Consider the following 17850-nt stretch of genomic DNA (forward strand, 5'->3'; position numbering starts at 1 on the left):
TGTGTGTGTGTATGTGTGTGTGTGTGTGTGTGTGCATGTGTGTATTTGTATTTGTATGTGCTCTTGCTTACGTGTCCCTGCATCTATTTTTGATTTTTCCTGTCTCTCTTGATGGAAGCTATCTGCTCGTGTATAATCTTTATCGAGAACGTGACCACACACAGAGGCAACCACACACACACACACACACACACACACACACACACACACACAAACGTATCCTCAATCTAAGACAGTCAGTCTTTATGTAGTGATTAGCCTCTTTCTACTCCTCTGAGGAGTCATTGTGTTGTGGATGAATAAGAGGCCACCTGGGAGCAGCTAATAGCCCCTGATATACTGTCAGTCCAAATGTCAGTTGCAAAGTACACAAACCCACACACAGATTCACACGCACACGGAGGGTCTTGTCAGTCATGTCTCCTTGTCTCCCCTGGCTCTGTGGAGACAGCTCCAGTGACTGACTGACTGACTGACTGACTGACTGACTGACTGTCTGTCAGACACGAGGGATCCGGTGTTAAGGTCAGCCGGCTTAATTACTGAGGATTAGAACAGGCTAATTGAAATCTTGGCTTCCAGTAAACGGGTGTGATTGACAATGGCTGAAATAATAATGAACTCCAGAGCAATTATATGCTTTAGGATCCAGTGTACAGTCCGATACTGTATAATTCATGGTTTGCTAAAAGTTGAGCCCAGGTCTATGTGAATGAATCTGAATGAGTCTTGGACAAAGTGCTTCAGGACAAAACCTGAAGATGCAAATTGGAAAGATGACTTTGTAAGTTCTTTCCATTTCCATTCTTAAATTAATGATACATGACAGTCCTGATTTTTTTTTTGCTGCTCGTAGAATCACACTACTTCCTTATATCTTGGAACATTTAGACAATGATGTCTGATCAGGCAAGGAACTTGAGCGCACAGATGATGGGACAGGTTGTAAACAAGCCATCAGTTTAGCTAGAATATCTAGACTACTTTATTTGAAGATAAAATGAAAAGTGAGTGCAGCAGAAATGTTGAATCATATAGTGAGTCTGTAAACTGAAGCAAATCTTTACAATGGGCCTTTTAGAACAGATATTTACTATTCACCTGGCAATCAGTTATACATTGAATGCGAATAGAAATGATAGCCAAACCTTAGACAGATAAGAAAAAGTTATTGATTCCCCTTTAATGTTAGGGAAACAAAGAATTCTGCATTATAAAACAATCACTGAACTGTTTAAGTCATTAAGTCCTTCATTATAATACCTCTGAATGAACGCAAATTCCTCAATATAAATTTATGAAACAACGTAACAACGTTTTCGTATGTAAAACATCTTTATTTTTTTCAGCCTGCGCAAAATTAAAATGACACAACAAAAAACCCTAAGCCACTGCGATCAGTTTCCATTAATCCTAAATTGCACAAATTGAAATTGCCAATATAAAATACACCTAATGGAAACAAGTCAATTTTGAAAAAAAAAATGGCTGTAAAAACCCATATGTGGCAAAACTGCAATGGAAACACTTTTTTGACTTTTATAGGTCACATGATGCTATGACCATGCACTAGTTGGTAGGAACTGACTCCCTCGGGCATGATGCAGCAGTCGCTACAAGAGGTGTTATTACATCACATAACTGTTAAAAAGTTGAGTGAATCATCTGGAAGTTTTGAATCCACAATTCCTCTGTTAAATCTTGGACTATCGCTTCCCAGAAATCCCTCATACTGATCACTCCCGCGTAAAAGGGGCTCGCCTTTCCATTATCACTCACGTAACACACCTATGTGGCCTTGGATCTGAAAGAATGACGGCTAGTGTGGTGGCTGCAATAAAAATAAACCTGCTAATGCTTTGAACATCCATCGCCATGTTTCTTGGAATGTTATTTCGAGAAGAGAAGTTGCAGAACCTCACTCAGTGGAAACACAGTCATCTCGCAATTGTGTTTATAGACATTTTGAAGAATGCCACTTAAGTTTTGTGCAAATCTGTAATGGAGACCCACCTAGTGAAGGCCCATGGCAGTCAACAGGGTGAATATAAGCTGATACCAATATTCAGACAATAAATCGTTGCATCCCTATGTCTTTCTATAATAAAGTGTTATAAACAGTTTTAAAAACTATCACAACCCCATGGTTAGGTGTCCCTTTCTGTTTTTCTACCATTATAAACTAACAATAAAGTTGTGGTAAAAGATAGTGAACTCTAAAAACCAGCCCAAACTTGAATCAACACTTGAATCAACAACAAAAACAAAGTCATGTGAGAATCACAAAGTAATGCAGTAGTACAGCAGTTGTATTGGAATGCAAGAAATTGTAAGTGTTAATTTTATTGCATCCATCACTTGTACTGTTTATCCCCCGAGTCCGTCATGAATGACAGAAACAGGTTGGCCTGCAGGTGCACATATTACACATGAGCTTCCGATACAGCAGCCAGCTCCTGCTTCAGTTCCCATGATTGTTAAACCAGACTTGACCTGCGTTCTTTCAGATTCACAGATGACGAACCCAGCAAGAGATGTGTGTGGATTTCATTTTGGGCCTCATATAAAGAGGACAGTGTGTTCGCGCAGCAGTTCCCATGATTGTGAGAGCTGGTTTTTCTATGAGCTGTGAAATTATCTGGATCTCTCACAGTGGAAATGCTCAAGTGGGAGCACATCCAAGTGAAACAGTGGGCTGTGTGGAAGGCTCCGTCAACGAGGGAGTGTAGGGTTACGCATCTGCTCTGACCTCAGGGGGTACTTAACTGTTCAGCAACACGCAAACACACACACATGAACACACATTGGAGCAGCTTTGTCCCACACACACTTTGGTGTTGCTTACACCTGCCCCCATGATGGATGGTGGAGAGCTGGTTATGTGCATGTGTTAACACGTGTATGTGTGCATGTCTGACTGTGTGTGGATCTGCCCATTCAATCGGCCCTCAGACGCTATCACTTATATCACTTCACACCTTTAAAACTTTAAATTAAAAAAGCTTGTGTTCTAATGCCTCTGCACCGGTGATAACCGTGGCTGGTGGCATTATGTTTGGGGTTTTCTGTCCGTCCGTCTGTCTCAGTCTAGTGAAAGATATCTGAAGAATGCCTAGTAGGAATCTCTTTAAATTTGCACAAACATCTCCTTCTACTCAGTCATGAGCTGATCAGATTTTGGTGGTCATAGGTCAAAGGTCAAGGTCTCTGTGACCTCCACAGTCTTATTCTTGTGAACACAATATTTCATTTCCTTTTTTTTTTTTCGCACCATTAAAAACAGTAACAGAAAACAGATCAAAAAGAATACACAAAGACAGGTGCCGGAGTGGTTTAAAACCCAAATGGGCGTATAGAAATACCTCACCAAAGGTAATACAATATATTACAAGTAATACAATAAATTCCAAAACTTTCATACAAGCAATTATCATATGGAACATAATATCTCAGGCACACCTTTCAGGATTTTTTTTTTTAAAGTTGGCACTAACGTCCACCTGCAGTCCAACATGAACTGATTAGATTTTGGTGGTCAAAGGTCAAGGTCACTGTTTGTGTAAATGCAATATCTCAAGACAGCCATGAGAGATTATTTTCAAATTTGACAAAAACGTCCGCTTGGACTCAAGAAAGATTTTGCCGATCAAATGTCAAAGTTACTGTAAACTCTCATTCTCAGTCTCATTCTCTTGAATGTGATATCTCAAGAACGCCTTGAAAGAATGTCTTCAAATTTGGCTAAAAAGTCTTCATGGTCTCAACATTGATTTGATTATATTTTGGTGGTCACAGGTCAAAAGTTAAGGCCAGTGTGAGTGTGTCTGTCTCATTCTTGTGAATGCAATATTTCAAGAACACCTTGAAAGAGTTTCCTCAGGTTTGGCACAAACACCCTCTGAGACTCGTGAATGAACTGATTACAGTTTGATGGCAAAGATCACTGTGACCGCACAAAACCTGTTTTTGGTCATAACTCAAGGATTCATATGTTCATTTTGACAAAATTTCACACAAATGCTGATTGGATAGAATGATGAAGTGATGACATTTTATATCCAAAAGGTCAAAGGTCACTGTGACATCATAATGTTCTCCAAAAAGACTTTTCTGGCCATTTTCCAGAGTCATATCTCAGCAACAGAAGGGGAGACATTTGGTCAGATTCTGAATTGGTGACACTAATCTTTAGTGTCCATCTTGAAACATTGCTGATTGTATAGATCTTCTGTGCTGTCGGGGACAGACATGTGTGAAGCATTTATGTTTTTACAGACATGGACGCAAACTCTTAGTGCAACCTGAGTGGTTTGCCAAGGCATACCATTGCGAGGCGGTAAATGTAGTTGTTTTTTTTTTTGTATACACAAGAATGTGTCTGTGTGTGTGTGTATTTTTCGTCCGTGCAACCCACGTTTTTCAGCTTTTTGCACACCTCTGCTCACACATCCGCGTCTGCAACTCTTTCTTCTGCTGCACGGGTGAGTGGTTGTAGAAGAGGGGCAGAGAGAGATGCATGATCTCAGGGAGCAGCATTCTAACTCTGCGTCCTCAATGTTCAGTGCAGTGTCCCACCCCAGGTAGATGAAATAGAATGCATTATTCCTGCCTACGAGGGGCTGGCTTTGAAGTAAGCGTTTGCATAATGAAAGCGGAGAGAATCAGGATTGTTATGCTGTATGGGTCCCTTGTGCTCTCTCTTCCTTTCTGTCTGTTTTTCTCTTTCTCCTTCCCTTGTTCTCTCTATTTTCCTTTCTGTCACTCTGTTTTTGTCTCACTGTATTCCATTCTTTCCCTTTTTTTTTTTTTTTTGCACTTTTGCCCTCTTTTCAGCCCCCCACACACACACACACACACACACACCTTTCTCGCAGAGACAGTGGCAAACACAAACACCTTCTGATCTTGTTTTCTTGGTTTATTATGTGCATGTTTCCATTTGTCGGGCGTTTGTGATTGATTGAAACAGGAGCTGTTAAAAGGCCACACACGCACTTGCAAAGCTGGTGTCTCACGACCCGTCGGCTATGGTTCGATGGGCCAGCACCAGAATTAGCATCTCCTTGGCGAGGTTCAGCGCTAGGATTTCCCGTTAATGAGGCTCTGTGTGGTTGAGAGGGATAAAGTCACAAGGGATTCTGGGTAAAAAAGAAAAAAAATATGGGAGGGAAAATTACAAAAGACTGCCTCCTAGATCAAATACAAACACATGCAAGAACTCACGCTCCTAGCTCATCTGTCGTTTCTCACCATGTCTATCTTTACCCATTTCATTATGGATGACTCATGGATCTGACATTTTACCTCGCTGTTTCAAAGTGCAGCCTTGAACAAAGTTAAGAATTTGTTTTCAAAAACGGAATTGCTGTGAACCTATTCGATTCTGAGAGTGAATACAGCATATTCTGGGTTTGACTGAGTGCAGGCGTCTTTGATCCTCCACCTCCTCGAAGCATTGTCCCCTCCTCTCGCTTAAATCTCCCACTTCAGATGAATGAAGTTAGCCCACTGCCTTTGATTTCCCTCTATCACAGTGGAACGACTTTCCATGTTTGATCTAATTGCCTCGGATGTCTATGAATTCACATTTGATTTGGCGTCCCAAAAGGGTGCGAGTCCCAGTGGATGCGTCTTTATTTGACTCGCCTATTTGATGCGTGCGACGGGGTGAGCTTCTGGAGAGGGCTGAGTGCCGCAGACTGAGCGGGACTAAAAGTGGAGCTCAACTGCCACTGACTCCCAGCAGAATAGACACTATTTGATTTTCAATTGATTCTTATTTTAAGAGCAGTTGCCTAAAGCTTATGTGAGAGAGTTTGTCAGGTGGAATGAAATGATGTGCATTCAATTTGACTTCACTGTTGTATTCTTCAAAAGTCCTGCCTCCAGGCTCACGCCTGTTTCGAGGCATATTTTGACTCTAGATTTGATGCTTGCATTTGACCGGCCAGTTTTCCTTAAAACCTTTTCACACTGACGAGTGTATCAACCTGCTTGTTGCCATTTCAGGACCAAGCTGTGCCTCTTTAAGAGGGCTATGAAGTGTCACATTGGCTATCACATTGCCTCACAGCAAGAGGGTCCCTGGTTTGAAACCCGGTTGGAATGGGGTTCGGTCCATGGGCAGGGGCCCTTCTGTTTGCAGAGTTTACATGTTCTCCCCGTGTCTGCGTGGGTTCTCACTGGGGTCTCCGGCTTCCTCCCACAGTCCAAAGACATGCAGCTCAGGTTGATAGGTGACTCTAAATTGCCCTTAGGTGTGACTGTGAGTGTGTATGGTTGTCTGTCTATATGCGTCAGCTCTGCAATAGTCTGGTGACCTGTCCAGGGTGTACCCCGCCTTCTGCCCAATGACAGCTGGGATTGGCTTCAGCCCCCCTGCGACCCTTACGAGGACAAGCAGTTACAGAAAATGACTGACTGACTGACAGTACAGACCAACTGATAAAACTGTACAATTAGCCCAAAAAGTGAACGCAGTAATTGCAGGAAGTTTGTGTATAACAAGCATTTTGGATGGATTTTGAGCGGATTTCTCATTCCTTACACTTGGCCATCATTCTTTTAGCTCTTTGGTTGTTTTTACTGCAGGATAAAGCTGAGAGTTAATGCTCTGTGACAACATTTCTGTACAAACAAACTTTTTTCTTATTTTTGGATGTTTTTCTTGTAACTTTTCACTTATTTCCTTCTTATCATGTTTCTGAAAGAAATCACCCATGCTTGCTCAGGTTTTAAAGGGCTAATACACTGTAAAAGTGAGTCCAATATGAGTCATAAGAGTGATTAATCTGATCACAGGTAATTCTGGTCTAAACATATCAAACAGAAACTTCTTAAGATGGAGGTCTCTGCTCAGAAATGTTGTAAAATGGGGGTCTATGATCTAGTGTGTTTCAATTTAGGGATCCTTGACATGAAAAAGATGGAGAACCACTGATGTAGATGAAAGCGTATCATTATTGACTCATGTATTTGATCTTTCCAGAGGACCAGCTGCCCTCGGGGTTCCCCACCATAGACATGGGTCCCCAGCTGAAAGTGGTGGAGCGTTCTCGGACCGCCACCATGCTCTGCGCTGCTAGCGGCAACCCTGACCCAGAAATTACCTGGTTCAAGGATTTCCTGCCGGTCAACACGTCCAATAACAACGGACGAATCAAGCAGCTCCGCTCAGGTAACCAACCTTTTTATCCCTCCATTCCTTCCCTTCCCCTCAACCCTGAGCTTTTATTTCCAACCTGAGTTTTTTTTCTCTCCGACTTTGAATTTATCCCTCTTTCTATTTCAACCCCCTCCCACCGAAACCTTTTTTTTTTCTGTTCCTACAACTGTTATTCTTGCCCTCGTTCACCCCTGGTCCTATTGCCGTTCTGCACTCCTCCTGCCGTGGTTACTGGCTGTGTTTCTCTGCTGCCGCTGTGGTATGAGTTGACTGTGTGTGGTTGCCAACTTTTCTCAACTCTTCAAAGCCTTAAAAACAGTGAACTCCCAACTCTTCTCCGCTTTTCTCCAAACTCTCTGAGGTCTTCCCGTGCAAAATCACCATCACGAAGGGTTTAATTTTTCACTTAGTACAAACGTTATGAAACATTTGTAACAGCACGCATCAGTGCACATGCATGTCTTGAGTCATAACTCATCCAAATTTTCTCTCCTGGCAGAATTTTTGAGGTAAATCCAGGTGATGGTGGCATGCACTGAGGGAATGTCCTCTCTTCAGATGGCTCACTGCTGTGACTAAACAAGCAAATAACCTTTTGTTTCTCCTCATTTCATGGAGAGAGTGTCTCCCGTGGGTGTGAAATTGACTCACAGACATTGCATCCATGTTATCTGAGAAAAAACATTGACAGAATTTGTTGAATACAAGGACCAATTACTTGGAAAAACACAGAGAAACCATTTTTCAGTCAATTCCTTTTAATCAGTTTTTTAAAAGCCACAGTAGTGTGTAAGATCCCAACTTGTAGCAAAATCCCCTCCCCCCTCAGTCCTCCTTTTGCTTCCAGGGACCAACTCTGGACCCAAAATCCCTTTCTTGTGATTGGACACCCAACTCTCCGGCTTCTTTATGGATAACAACCTCTTTGCTTCCGTCCCCCTTTTTTTTCTTCTTGATTCTCAACCTTAATGCTGAACCCCCAATGCCCTGTTCAGACTCCCTCCTTGACCTTTATTTTACAAAAATATATACATACAATTAAAAGGATATACAACATTGTTTCAACTTAAAGGGATAGTTTAGATCTTTTGAAGTGGGGTTGTATGGGGTACTTATCCATTGTCAGTGTATTACATACAGTAGATGTCAGTCTGCTGGTCTACCTCTGCTTCGATCAGTTAAAACGTTTATGTTATGGTGTGACTTTGCTGAATTTGAACTAACCTTTTTAAACAGAGTTTTAACACAAAATACTACCTGGTCAAGGTAGCAGTAGATCAGCAGCTCCTGTGTTCTGCAGTGTTAAATCATCGTTTTTCTCAATGGAGTGTGGCTCTGAAGAGAGCAATACAACAGCTTCATTTTCCTGTTGGAAATCAGTCTGACATTAAGGAAAGCGATGAAAATAATCCCAAAGAAGCATACACTTAAACTGATATTGATTTTTTGATTTATTGTTTTTTTGGTGGCTAAAAAACATTTTGTTGCTGGCCCCCATCCACAGCAGTAGATTGCTTAGTTTCCATGTGGAACTCCAGTCTGCTTCTCCAAACTGGGGGCTTGCAGACCTCCATCTTCTATATATAATATACTGTCTATGGATAAGAACCCCATACAACCTTACTTCAAGATAATCCAAACAATCCCTTTAAAATGTCCGATATTGGTATATTAGCCTTGCCTCGTCTATGTCATGATTACAAAATACTTCTATGTTTCTTGTAAGCACAAATTTCTGTGTAGACACTCAATATCCATGACTTCTTTTTGGAGTTCCAGTGCTTTTTCAAGGTGTTTCTACATCTCCTCTGTGTAACCAGTGGTCCGATTGTAATGCCATGTCTATGCTGTTTCTTTTCTCTTTGTATCTTTTTAACCACAGAGTCCTTTGGTAAGTGCTTCTGTTCCGAGGCCCACACCCTCACTGTCCACTTCTCTATATACTGTTCACTAATGCTGCTACTGTTGCTGCTGCTGCTCACCTTTACAATGTTGAGGTGTTATTAAAATGCATGGCATGCATTTTACTAACAGTCACACACAGAGAAATGAGGCACAGATGCACACAAACATGGAAATCTGCAGGCACCAACACATCGTTTTGATTAAAGGAACACACCATTGATGCTACAAACTGGATACAAACACACATACAAAAACACATTTACACATGTCTTTACATATGCTATGTACTCACACATATCTGTCACCTTAGAGGTAGCTGGCCTCACCCTCACCTGTGCACCTGCAGCCTTTCCACACCCAAAAGAATTACAATAACTTTCTCCTCACACTCACCTGTTTACTTTTCCACTTATTCAATTATTTTCCCCCTCACTCACTCACCCACTCACTCACTCTGTCATTCACTCACCCACTTACTCTCTCCGCTGTGCTGTATAGAGTTACCAGTCAATAAGTCATCAGCTGTAGATGGCTGTTAGGTGGAGCCACTGTAGGGAAATCAATGGCGGCCAGGTTTCAGGCTTCTAGACGTTGACTGAACAGTGTAGTATATATATGGTTACTACTGCTCAGAGGTAGTGAACAGACATATTTTTTATAGTTTTTAACATCACCATTATAGAGTCAGATAAGTGAGGTAATTAAGAAAAACCCACCCTTTAATACTTTTTCACTGCTATAAATCACTTCTTGATATTTGGAAAGTTACAGCAAATTACTGCAATTTGCATTTCCTTGTTTACATTCACTTTAGGGATTTCCTAAATATCCCAGGATGCTATTTGTGACATCTAGAGAATATACCTCATGTCGGTGTACCAGGTGGCAATCAGGGAATCCCATCCTATCTAGTCCTCCAGTGTTTAACTTAAGTCTTCCACAGACTCAATATGCAATATACAAGATTTCATGGATGTAAGCCAAGGCAATCAATTAGGCTAAACACACTTTGCACACACATCATCCAGACTAATATTGTTAACAATAAGGCCACTCACACAACTACACAGCCGGCATCAACTATGCTCTACATCTCTAGATCTCTCTCTAGTGCACTTGTGCGTTGCTCTATAACCTTTGACGTTATACACAGCAGGTCTAATACAATTGAAATACTGATCAATTAACGTGTCAAACAAGGGCTCTGGGATGGATATTGATTTTTTTAGGAGGGACTTTTGTTTTTGGTGGCTAAAATACATTTTGTTGTTGGTCCCCCATACACAGCAGTATATTGCTAAGTTTCCATGTGGGACTCCAGCCTACTGAACAATTAAAGTGTCAAACAAGGGCTCTGGGACCCCCAGTATTTCGCACCCTGTTAAGGATGTATTTCTGTGCCTAGTGTGTGTGATCACACTCACGCCTCCTTTCAGCTGAAAGGATTAGTCAATTGTTTAATTAATTAAATGTAAAAAAATGAATAAGTAACATTAAGATTTTAATATACAATATATTTTAATAATTTTGATAATTTTATTAATATTGATTGTATTTTTATAATTAGTAGAATGGCAAAACAAGCAATGTAATGTTGCCTTTAGTTCTGGGGCAATGTGATGGGCATTTGTCTGACATTTTACAGACAAAATTATTAATAAAAATGATACCTGGCAAGTATCAGCCCTACACCTCTGTTGGTAGGGAATCTCTACCTTTTTAAATTAAAGCCCACTGCTTAATGTTAAGGAATAATTTTAAGTACCACCTTCCCAAATATATAATAAATAACATTTAAAACTAAATTAGGAATCCAAATCTAAAGTATGCAGAGATGTATTTCCTCACCATATACTATAGAGCTTTTATTGGTGCAGGATTGTCTCCCATATCATTTTTCTTTTCTGTTTTGTCTAGCTTGGAATCACGGCAGTGTTAGCTCGCGAACAGTGGAAAAATGCATCTGTCTTTACCTAATGATGTGTTATTATTGTATTAGTGATATTAAACATAAATGTTCGCCCAAATATTTAACATTTTTATGCCTCTGCGCCGGCCATAGCTGTGGCCAGAGGCAGTATGTTTTCAGGTTGTCCGTCCGTCCCATTCTAGTGAAGCCAAAATCTCAAGAACATTTTGAGGGAAATTCTTCAATTTTAGAACAAACATCCACTTGGACTCAACAATGAACTGATTAAAATGTGGTGGTTGCGCATTAGTGGTCAAGGTCACTCTGACCTCACAAAACATATTTTTTGTCTTTGCGTCGTGAATGGATTTTTTTAAAAGGCCCTAAAGGAATTACCTCAAATTTGGCACAAATGTTTACTTAGACTTCAGAAAAAAACTGATTAAAATTTGGTGGACCAAGGTCACTGTGACCTCAGAAAACTTGTATTTCTAATTAAAACAATTTCACTTTCAGTCAATTTTTTGGAAGGTCAGTTTAAGAGTGACATAAATCACAGTCTAGTTTGTTTCTGTTTTTTTGTGAATTCTTGAACACATTGAGATATGAAAATAACCAGCCCTTTCAGTCCAATCCCGCCTCTTTTACACCAGAGTCCTCACAGTATGATTATTGATGGTCAGTTTAAGATATTGAGTCTACAAACACGCCTTTGCTCTTTGTCTGCTTGCTGAGGGGCTGAGACATCAACTTGACATTTACTGCCGATGCTTTAGATTGTTGGAAATGTCCTAGCTTACAGACTCAGTTGTAGCTGGAAGGAACAACAAACAATAGAACAAAAAATTAAAATGCAATGTTGAAACAGTGCCTGGTTTTTAACTCAGACTTTATGACTTTGTGATTAAGTAAAACATTTTAAAAAAAGAAAAAAAAGAAGAAGACATACTTATTTAAATCAGGAACTGAGGAAACGCTACCATAAGTGAAGAAACACCAGAGGCAGGATAAAACCTACAAATAGAAAGATAGAAAATGAATATATAAGTAAATAAATAAACAAATAAATACATAGAGGAAATTGAAAAAAGTAATAATAAAATATGAATAAGTAAAATACTCAAACTGTAAATAAGAGGTAAATGACAAGATAACAGCACAAAATGATAAATACATTTGTTAAAAATAATAAAATGATATAGGAAGTAGTATAAGGGTGAAACAGACTAAAATGTATAAATAAATAGTCAGTACATAAATAAAGTTCAATTAAAAGCCAAACTAAAATGGTAGGTCTTGAGTTTGTTTTTAAAAATATCAACCCCCTTTCGAAAGGGCTCATAAGATAAAAGCAAATCTGATAAATAACTAGGACCAAGACCATTAAGAGCTTAAAAACTAATAAAAGGATTTTAAAATCAATCCTGAAACACACTGGGAGCCAGTGCAGAGAATTTAAAATCGGTGTAATATGTGGTCTACTTCTGGTTCTTGTCAGCACACGTGCAGCTGAGGTTTTTTTTAACAAAGTTAAAGTATTAGAGGGTGGGTTTTTCTGTTAGGAGAAGATATTAAATATATTTACACCATGTTACTGGCAGGATTACACCTGGTTCTAAGCTACGTGGAGGACAAATGCAGGCTCTCAGGGCAGTTCAATGTACTCAGAGTCCCAGTCCAGCTGTTAGAGAGCAATATGAGTGCAGTGCAGACACTATCCTACTCCTATAGCCACATCTGCCCCTGCTGCAAGTCAATGAAGTCAAATCAATAACCCATCTCCTTATAGCTCTGTCACAGTCTGTCACTCTGTCTCTCTAGTTTCTGCCTCTCTCTTCTCAGGCTTATTCTGTCTTTATTTACTGTCTTTTTTTCTTTTATGCCTCTCTCTCTTCCTCTCATACTCTTAAGGATCTATATTATAAGTCTTCCTCTCTAATTTGATTCTTCTCCTTTCCAAGTTACCTCCCCCACCCCAAAAAAGTCCCTCCCTCCCTTACCCCCTTCCCCCTCCTGTGGTACTAACATTTTCTTCTTCTTCTCCTTCTCTAATCTCGTGCATTCATTGCCCACTCAGGTGGCACGCCCATACGAGGTAAGACTGCTGGGAGGACCAACATGACACAGTGGCCTGATTCCTTTTCAACCCCCTGGTTCCTACTTGGCTCACAGATCTGGACAAAAAAAACAGCAGTTTTGGGTGTATTAATCAATAATAAGTCCAAAAGACTTCCATATTGGTAACACTCACCCAGCTGCTGCAGATCTGCAGTAGGTGCAAGAGGGGGAAATTGGAATTAAGCAAGCAATTCATTCTACTATGACTTTTAATCACCTCCCCCTATTCTCATCTCCCATCCTCTCTTCATCCGTTCATTTTTCCATCCCAGCCACACTCTGTAACACCCAAATCCATCGCTTCCTTCCTCGCCATATTGTGATCTCTCTTTATACCCATCAGTTTAACATCATTTAGCTTTTTACATCTCCAGTCTAAAGCATGACATGTTTACAACTTGTATTCTTTCTTTGTTGCTTAGTTTGAGGTGACAACCTTTACCAGTTTGTTTTCTTTTTTTTTGTGACCTGATTTTCTTTCTTTCTTTTTTCTTTTTTTTTTTTTGTGGGAGGGTCTTGACCTAAGCTTGACCCAGCCTCTCCTTCTACCTTGTCTATATTTGCCCAATCAAACGTCCCAGTTTTGTTTTCCCTCCCAGCTGTTATTCGCTCAGCCTGAAAAGTCCAGATGGCGAAGACTCAGACACACTTGCAGACATTAGTGTGCTCAGGCACACATAATCACACACACACACACACACACACACACACATTTCTCCATGATTTTTTTAACCATTGCTTTCTCTTTTCTCTCTCTCATTACTGATAAAAAGCCCCAAACAACCACTTTTTTGATAAAGTTTTTCTGGGCGCTTTTTTGCCTTAATACCACACCATCTTTAAAGAAAAACCTCTGGTTGACTTTTTTGACAGTTTTTCTGCTTTCAGGGAGCGAGAACGCGTTGGTCCCTTCCCAAGGCTTTGCGTATGTCGTTCCTTTTTTTTTTTTTTCTTTTTTTTTTAAATCTGTGGCCTTGATGGAGGTCGGTGGATGTCTTTACCTCCTTATCGGGTGTGTTTTAAAATGACATCACACTCCTGATCCCATTGGTGGATCCGTAAAGGGTTGGGGATATCTTATTGCCATGGCAATATCTTTGTCACATTTTATCCTTGAAAAGTGAAACATGATTTGCTCCCTAATGTAACTGCATTTTAATTTTCAGCGAATGATTTTTCTTTTTTAAAAAGAATACTGTACTGGTGTCTGGATTTCTCCACGTTTTGTTTGCTTGGTTTATTTGTTGCATGAGGACTACATTATGTGTTTTTCTAGGCTTTGTATCAGTGCTTTTTTGTTTTCTTGCCATTTCTAAATCCGGAAGCTGACCCTTGTTTTGGGCAGATTCTTGCTGACAGTGGTAGAAACTTATTAATTTGGCTCATTTTTAAGCCTGTATTCAGCTTGTTTTTCTCTTCTTTTTTGTCTTTTTTTTCTGAAAACTCCCTCAGATTCATTTACACTTTTATGCAGTTCTTACCATTTCTATGTTGGTGTATTTATGGACTGTACCTAATTATCGGATGTCTTCCACTTTTGTTTAATTGCTCTCTCTCCCTTGCTATCTTTCTGTGTGACTCCTTCTCTCTCCTATCTCGCTATCGTCTCCTCCTCCTCCTCCTCCTCTTTATCCCTCCATTCATCCAGGTGCCCTCCAGATAGAGATGAGTGAAGAGTCAGACCAGGGGAAGTATGAGTGTGTTGCCACCAACAGCGATGGGACACGCTACTCCACGCCAGCTAACCTCTACGTAAGAGGTAAGAAGGAGAAAACCTGTTAATACAATTAAACCAGTTGGATTTAAAGGGGTAGTTTAGATGTTTTTTTAAGTTGGGTTGTATGCAGAGCTTACTCCATAGTCAGTGTACTTTACATACAGTAGACAGTTAGCACGCCCCCAGTTTGAAGAAACAGGCTGGAGTCGGACACGGAAGGTAAGAAATGTACTGCTGTGGATGGGGGCCAGCCAGAAAATATATTTTAGCCACCTAAAAAAAACCCCTGCTATAAAGATCTATAATAAATTAAATATACTCTATACTGACAGTGTTTTCTAACTTGCCATCAGACACCTGCTCTGATGGGGAAACTATCCAATCTATGCACTGCCAGACTCCACTGACAAAAAAAAAAGCATTTTTAGCTCAACACAGGAGCTTCTGGTCTAACACTGCTTCGATCAATTAGTTAGTTTGTGTTATTGTGTGACTTTGGTGAATCCAAACTCCAGACCAGCAAAAGCAGCAATGTTAAAAAAACTTTTTATAAGTGGACTTTGGCTTTGAATTAGAATTTCTGATTGCTTTTATTCAATAGAGACGCTGCAATTTTAATAAAGTTAAATACAGAGTGTCACACTGATGTATTGCACAAAGAGTGTATAGCTATTCCTAACTTTCAACCGTTGTCCCTAGATAGACCTTTATATGTTATTAAAATATCAAACATCATAAAACCACAATACACTATAAACATGGAAGGCACAATGTCACAATACATATACTACAGTACACATACTACAGTGCATATAACACCGTACATAAATCACTACATATACCACATTACACATATTGCAATATACCACAATACATATGCTAAAATACAAATGCCACAATACACTTATACTTAAACCACTTGGAAATTTTCAGTGCAGTCAGCTAAGATTGTGTACAGCTGTGGTTTGTTTGTAGCTGGCACTTGATCTGGAATCAATTTGATTTCACTTGGTAATGTATTCCAGAGTTGACAGCCCTTTATAGAAAAAGCTGATTGTCCAAATTAAGATTTACGATTAAGTATTTTACAGTTGTCATTCACACTGTTCCTAGTTATTCTATGACTGTCTTGTCTTTGATTAAACCTGGAAATATGCTCTGGAGCTAGACTTTCCATACACATAAAAACTAATATCAGGAAACAAATATTAATGACGCTGTCAAAGTTGAGAAGGTAGTGTCGTCCTTGAAGAGAACAATAAAGCAGCTTCGTTTTCCTGCTGGAAATCACTGTCTGATATTAAGGTGAAGCTGTGAAAATAATCTGAATATAATGTACACTTCAACTGATACTGATCTTTTAAGTTGGAGCTTTAGTTTTAATGATTAAAGTGCATTTTGTTGCTGGCCCCCATCCACAGCAGTACATTCTTTTGCTTCTGTGTCAGACTTTAGCATGCTTCTCCAAACTGAGGACATACCAGCTGACATCTACTGTTCGTAATATGCTTTCTATGGAAAAGTACCTCATAAAACCCCACTTCAAAAAAATCTGAACTATCCCTTTAAGGGTTGCATAAGTAATGGATGTGCAGATTGGGACATCTATTCCTGAAGTTTTTTCACCGCATCGTCTCCTGCTAGGAATGTGCGTTTATCATATTAATGTGATATGATGCCATTAAACCGGCTGTGTTTTATAATTCTTAGCTGTGGAGCCATAAAACAGAATGTTTTTTTAAAATGAGAGCTCCTTTACATTCGCTCGGGCCGGGCTGAAGCTTCACTCAAGCTATTAATCTCTCTGCCCTCCCTTCTTAGCCTTTAGACCTCAGAGAAAAACCAAATCATTGTCTGGTTAAGACTTGTGTTTCTCCCCAAATCTGACAGGCATCTCACCTCCTCAGGCACCATCTCCTTCAACACACACACACACACACACACACACACACACACACACACACACACACACACACACACACACACACACACACCGAATGTTTGAATCTTGGAGACATTTTTATTCCCGTGGCCTTTTGCTCTGTTGTCTGCCCACCCCCGACAAGAAAAAAATAAATAAAAATAAAGGCTTTAAACAGCATAGCATGCTCTCCTGACTTCAACATCACTCCCAGGGAAACAAACACACACACGACTGGATGCACACATGGAAACACACACATTCTATGCTACGCTAAAAGGAAATATATAAACACACGTGCACACACACGCGCGCGGGCACACACAAGCAGCGCAGAGGCAGTGATGTGCGTCTAACAGAGCTTGCAGGGCCAGTAAAATCTTGCGGTGCTGCTCAGTGAGTGTTTGACAGGCGGTCTATGGAGACAGCCGGCTGCTTGAAACAGGAAGCCTTTCACAGACACGACGGCCATCTATGGACTCTATCTTTGCTCTCCTCATTTCTGTCTTTCTCTTTCCTTCTGTCTGCTGCCACCTTGCCATGCTCCTTTGTCTAACTTGTTTTCTCTCTGTGTCTCTTCTCTGATATTTTCCGTTTTCCCTCTACTTTCCTCCCACCGTGCTCTGTCCTACCTCCCTCTGCAGAGCTGCGAGAAGGTTGGTACAGTAACGACTGTGTGGCTCTTTCGAGTCTCTCCCGAGTTTTCTTTTCTTCCATTAAACTGCCATTCGTGTTTGTGTGTTTGGGCTGTTTCATGTGCAGTACTGAAGGTTTAAACCTGCCTGTACAGTTTACTCCTTTGAGATAAACTGTACCTTGCATTGCTCTTTTTTTTCTCTTTGTTCCCCGTGAGTGCATGTGTGTTTGCCGTGCTTTTTTTTTTTTGTGAGTATCTTTTGTGTTTCAGTTCATAAAATATTTAATGGAGCACACCTAAAAAACACCATGAATAAAACATTTTGGTATCACATGCGCCCTGGTGCTGATGTACAAGACTTTGTGAATGCTTGCAGTCTTCTTTGAATGCCATAAAACTTCATCTCAGAGCCCATGGAACAAAAAAAACAATCATCCTTAAGAGTATAGACACTGATTTTTCTCTGTACAATTTCTAA

The 17850-nt window shown here is 40.2% G+C and overlaps 1 protein-coding gene across 1 annotated transcript in view; it reads left to right on the top strand.

Annotated features, from left to right (window-relative positions):
* Positions 1-17850, top strand: part of ptprdb (protein tyrosine phosphatase receptor type Db) — a 243414-nt gene that overhangs the window by 163813 nt on the left and 61751 nt on the right. The window contains exons 11-14 of the mRNA XM_088075462.1: positions 6989-7177; positions 13057-13074; positions 14746-14856; positions 17380-17391. Of these exons, the coding sequence (XP_087931588.1) occupies positions 6989-7177; positions 13057-13074; positions 14746-14856; positions 17380-17391 (330 nt within the window). The remainder of the gene's footprint in view (positions 1-6988; positions 7178-13056; positions 13075-14745; positions 14857-17379; positions 17392-17850) is intronic.

This window comes from Plectropomus leopardus, chromosome 3, assembly GCF_026936395.1.
Source record: "Plectropomus leopardus strain MGB_pleo_1.0 chromosome 3, ASM2693639v1, whole genome shotgun sequence".
In the NCBI taxonomy this organism is placed as follows: domain Eukaryota; kingdom Metazoa; phylum Chordata; class Actinopteri; order Perciformes; family Serranidae; genus Plectropomus; species Plectropomus leopardus.